We start from the raw sequence: 5,317 nt of genomic DNA, 5'->3' as shown, positions 1-5,317 counted from the left end.
AAATTCCTCCGCCCCATGTATCTATAAACACAAGCCTGCTGTGGTTAGATTCATTCCTCTTCCTAAAGAGCCTGTAAACTTTACACGACCCAATATCTAGCAGGAATTTACTAGGGAGATAGTGTAAATTTTAGCGGATTTAATCGATGAAAACACAGCTTCATTTTTGTCAGCTGCTTAAAGGGAAACTTAACGTGGTTGGGGAAAACGAGGCGTCATTCCTTTATGGAAAAAGAATTGATATGCATATTTGCTTTACAATACTTCTGGTTTCTCAAGGCGGTGCTTAATATGCGTTTTATTTTGTCTGTGTGTGTGTGTGTAAAAGAGCCCGGCCCGGCAGACAGAACTTCGCGTTGCGTTCCGTCTCAAATTGCGGAAAGTGGGTGGCACCCTTTCTTAACGCAAGTTGGTGCTCACGTGACCCCCTCCAGACCAATCGGGTGGACCTTTAGGTTTAACTATGTTTAATGTCAGATAGCAATAAACTAGAAGCTCTTGGTCAGGCCCGCGGAAATGGGCGAACATAATCTCCTTAATCCTGGGTTTGTGGGACCGTTGGTGAACATCCACACGGGAGACACCTTCTACTTTCCCAATTTCCGAGCCTCCGGAGGACAACTACCCGGCTTGCCATCTCTCTCCTACCCAAGACGGGACAATGTCTGTTCTTTGCCCTGGCCGTCCTCGGAGCCCTGCAACGGATATCCCCAGCCCTACCTCAGCAGCCCCGTGTCCATTAACCCTTCCTTCGGCCGAGCCTGCGACCTAGCTAGAGTGGAAGAAAGCAAGTGCTACTATAGGGAGGCGTGCTCGGAGAACGCGCCCCTCAAAAGGGAAGAGAGAGTTAGGGACGCTGCCTTGATGCCCCTCGAGTCGGGCATCCCCAGTGGAATGAGCGGCAATTTCGGCAAATTTGATTATCCGGCTCCTGAGGCGGCGGTGGTGTCCCACGACCCCCCTTCTTGTCAGTCGTTAGAGTCAGACTCCAGCAGCTCCTTGCTCAATGAAGGGAACAAGGGCGCAACCAACGAGGCGTCCGCGCTGGTCTCCCCACTCAACCAAGGAAACAATCTGTCCGCTGGGGGTAAGATCCTGTCTCTGGGAGAGAAAAAAAGAGTCGGCTCTTCATAAGCAAAGCAAACTGGGATTCCCGCAACGCCTTCTCCTTCCCTTCCCTCCTTCTCCCCTTTCCTACCTCTCCCTCCGGGCTGGGGAAAAGTCTGCTCCAAATTCCAGGAAATTAAGCAGCTGGGCTGCGCCCGCCCGCCTGCCGATTTGTGCCGAAGCCACTAGGGGTAGCCCTCAAATGCCTCGCGCTTTATTAGGAGCTGCTTCTTTTTAAAAAGGAAAAAAAAAAAAAAAGCCTATAAACATGTAAATATCCCATAAAAAAAAAAGGGATCGCGAGGGCCCAAGCAGACAGGCGGGAAGGCGATTCCCCTTGCCTTTTTCTCTTCTCCCTGCCCCCCCCCTCCCCAATCTCTACGCAACTTGGCCCGTCTCCGGAGCGGTCGGGCGAGGTGGCGCTGGTCTGTGGATGGCACTTACTTTCTTTCTCCATTTATTCAAAGTTCATAGGCGCCCCTTTTTTCGGTCCGCGAGGAAAAACCCCATCGGGGGCGGAGGGAGGGGGCGCGCGGTTTGTGGGTTGTTTGTTAACTCTGGTAGAGTGGGCCATTCCAGACGATCATCTGGAAGGAGGGGGGGGGGTTCAAGTTCTTTCTAGAACTTGATCCTTCAACCTCGTTGTCTCCTCGCGAACAGTCCAGCGCGCTTCCCCGGCAGACGGGGGAGATGCTGGCGCCTGAATATAAAGAGACGCCATGGACAATAATAATAATAATAATAGCAGGTCCTCCGGTTAGGGCGCTTGTTTTCTCCCATCGGAAACTCTTCCGGGAACAGGGATCGGTTCGGTTTCCCCTTCTTGCGGAGCGGCAGCGGGTAAAATCCGGCCTTCCCCCCCCCCCCCCGCCGCCCCTCTGGCTTTAGGGCTCTGTAACTCCCTCCTGCTTAAAGTTCTTTCAAAGTGGCTTTCGAAACTGCACCCAGCCCGTGGGGCTCCTTAAGTCTTTGCCTCTCTCAAGGTAGGGAAACTTTTGTTTTGCTGGTGGCCTTGTTCGGTTTATCTGACTCGAATCTGAGTAAGAGATTGGGATTCTTTCCTTCTTAATATTCCTTCCCAAACAACAATGGTGGGCAAGGTCTCTGCATTCCCTAATTCCCACCCTCCCTCCCTCCCTCCCTCCTTCCTTCCTTCCTTCCTTCCTTCCTTCCCTTCTTCCTTCCTTGTAAGAGAATATTAGCTAATTTTCAACCTCTAATTATCTTTCCAGGTCCCTGCAGTTTTGTTAACTTTGTTTTCCTTAAGGGAGGGTGATAATGTTCCCTAGAATTTGACATTGAAGAAGTATGTGGAATCTGTCTGAGAACTGAGTAAAAGGAGAGAAGGATCCCTTCTGAGACAGGCTCCTTCTCTCTCTCTCTCTCTCTCTCTCTCTCTCTCTCTCTCTCTCTTTCTCTGCTTATTAAATCACCTTTTCCATCCCCCTGTTCTTAGGTGCTCCCTGGTACCCGATGCACACGAGGTCCCGCAAAAAGCGAAAACCCTACTCCAAGCTGCAGCTAGCCGAGCTGGAAGGCGAATTTATGGTCAACGAGTTCATCACCCGCCAAAGGAGGAGAGAGCTTTCAGACCGGCTAAACCTGAGTGACCAGCAGGTGAAGATCTGGTTCCAGAACCGACGGATGAAAAAGAAAAGACTCCTCCTCAGAGAGCAAGCGCTTTCTTTCTTTTAGGGCTCCTCGGAGCATCCACTGCGGGGGGGAGGGGAACCACTTAAGACTCTTCTCGCCTTCCCGCTGCTGCTGGTGGTGGTGGTAGTACCTGACGGGTCCCGGGACTCTTAGCCGACGTGGTTGAGATTTTTTTATTATTATTATTATTATTATTTTCCTTGAATGATAATGTTATTAATATTAATCAGTATCCGTCTTCAAATGGCCCAGCAGTAGGCGTGGTGGTGTGCGTGAGAGCGAGCGAGCGAGCGAGCGAGAGAGCGAACGCGGGAGGAGAGCGAGAGAGAAAGCGAGAGCGAGTGAATAAGAGAAAGTGTCTTTTTTTCTCTCTCTCTCTCCTCCCTTCCGCTCCTAAATCTGTAGGGAAGCGCTTAGAACGGGAATGCGCAGATACCAGGGACCGCCTCCCTCGGCCCGCCTGGCTTCTTGCAGCTAAAAAAGACCTGCCAGCCAGGGTCGGGAGCGCTCCGCGAAAGCCATTGCAACCGGATGGTTCTGGGGCTTTGGGCAAGCCGCCCACACGTAGACGCTTCCCCGAGCAAGTCCTTTCTTATTTTCCTGACTCTGGCGGCCGGGATTGGGTAGCTCGCCGGCAGGGAGAGGCGGAGAAGAAAGGCGGTCGAGAATGGACTCGTTGCCCGCTGCTCGGCGGGGGAGAGGTGGTGATGGGAGAGGGGGGGGGGTGTCCTGTTGGGATTTGTTATTCGCTGGAGGAAAAAAAAGCAGGCGTGGATGTGACCTTCGTCTGAAATCACCGAGAACCGGTCTTCTGGAAGCGGGCGAGCCAGCCTTACAGGTTTGGCCAGAGCTGGTGGCTTACCGAGGCGAGATTCGGGAAGAGGCGACTGTGGTACCCAGGTGAGCTGCGTGTCTCCGTCTCTAACGACGGCAGATGGTACAGATCATCTACCCAGCTGTCTGTCTGCCCCTTCCGGGAGGGCGGACGGGGGGGGTGTGCTTCGGCAATCGAAGTGTAGCTGGTGCTACTCGGAAATAATTATTTTCCTGGAAGTCACTGCGGCAGGAGCGTGGGACCACTGGCTCAGCCCCCACCGATATACAGCGCGGTTTACCGGCTATAATTATCTATAGGTACGTGTATGTTCGTATGTATGTGGGTGTGTGCGTGTGTGTGTGTGGGGGGTGTCTTTAGTGAGACGACCTTCCCGTAGCATTGCTAAGGTTTTTTTTTACAAAAAAAATAATAATAGGGAAAATTCTTAAGGAAGTTACCTCATTTATTGTATGTATTTCTTTGATTCGCGAACTGAGCCTTTTGGAGGCTGCCTTCCGCGTTAAGCAGGCTGCCTTCCTTGCAATCAGCCCCACCTCACCCCACCCCCTTTCTGCTCCCTGCGTCTCTCTCTCTCTCCCCTAATAGAATGCTTAACAATAATTTCAATTCGTGCTTTAATAATAGCTCGGTGGAAAGAGAGGTTGTGCTGTTTATTGTGCCGTTCTATTTATTGACGATTAAGAAGGTGATGAGAAGGGGAGGGGAGGTCCCCTTTTTAATACATTAACCACGGTGGCAGCCCCTTGGAACTAATTAAGCTATTAACAGCAATCTCCGCTCGGAGGAAAGATGCCTTCTAATATTAGCGCCTGTATCAATGATTTCTGTTGTGGAATGAACAAAAAGGGGGTGTTTCTCCCCCCCCCCGTCTCCTATCACCTCCCTCTTTTATATATGTCTTATATTTACACTGTGAAGTATAGAATTGGAAGAAAAGCAGTACCAACCCTTGTTTTCCCTCAAGATTCAAGAGATTTCTGTGTGCGCGTGCATGCCCTTTTCTCGGATCTTTGTACACACACGCGCGCGGGGGGGGCACACACACGCGCTTTATTTTCATTCCCGATTTGCCATCGGTAGCAGCTGCCAACTGTGAACCTTGATGGAGTGTGTCGCGTTATTTCTCTCCCTTTCTGACCCACCCAGAGCAGGGCTCGCACTTCAGAATCTGCTGGGATGATTTCCACCCAGTTCTTCAAGTCTCCCACCGACTCCCCAGCTTTCGTCTGCATTTTTTTTCTTACCACCTAGAGCAGGGCAGGAGAGGGAGGGAGGGAGGGAGGGAGGGGGAAGCACAAGAGCAGGCCCGCTGGTTGTTTCTTTGTGGGTCGTTTGTGTTGTTCCTGGCTGGCTTTGTCATTTCCTAAAGAAAGGGTTAATTTGTTTTTCTAACTGGTGTCGGGTTTGGACGTCCTCTGTCCCTGACCCCCACCCGAGGTTTGCTGCTTTCCATAATTACACCCCAATCATAACCGGCATAGTGGGCTAGCAGAGACTCTGGCTACTTTCGCGGGCTTCTGGGCAGGGACGTTCACGGTCACGGCTGGTAGCAGGAATTCCTGGCTTTTACGATCCGCCGGCTAGTCTTTCAAATGCCTTTGGCCGCCACTCCCTTCTCTGGAAGCCTTTAAAAAAAAAAAATCTCAGGCTTTTTCTCCTTATCCCGTCCCTTCGCCGCCTCCTCACCCTTCTGCAGAGGACTGGACCCTCTGTAACATC

General features: G+C 51.6%; 1 protein-coding gene across 1 annotated transcript; it reads left to right on the top strand.

Annotated features, from left to right (window-relative positions):
• The first annotated feature begins 516 nt into the window (after positions 1-516).
• HOXC12 (homeobox C12) lies at positions 517-2,802 on the top strand. Its single transcript, XM_015818278.1, has 2 exons — positions 517-1,087; positions 2,564-2,802. The coding sequence occupies exons 1-2, from the start codon at positions 517-519 to the stop codon at positions 2,800-2,802; spliced, it is 810 nt and encodes a 269-aa protein (XP_015673764.1).
• Positions 2,803-5,317: the final 2,515 nt, after the last annotated feature.

Source organism: Protobothrops mucrosquamatus, unplaced genomic scaffold (genome assembly GCF_001527695.2).
Source record: "Protobothrops mucrosquamatus isolate PMUCROS unplaced genomic scaffold, P.Mucros_1.0 scaffold710, whole genome shotgun sequence".
NCBI lineage: Eukaryota > Metazoa > Chordata > Lepidosauria > Squamata > Viperidae > Protobothrops > Protobothrops mucrosquamatus.
This window is presented reverse-complemented; position numbering and strand designations above follow the sequence as displayed.

Coding starts and splice junctions, on each gene's coding strand:
- HOXC12 (XM_015818278.1), top strand. CDS start 517: ATGGGCGAACATAATCTCCTTAATCCTGGGTTTGTGGGACCGTTGGTG. Junction 1,088..2,563: donor AAACAATCTGTCCGCTGGGG/GTAAGATCCTGT, acceptor CCCTGTTCTTAG/GTGCTCCCTGGTACCCGATG.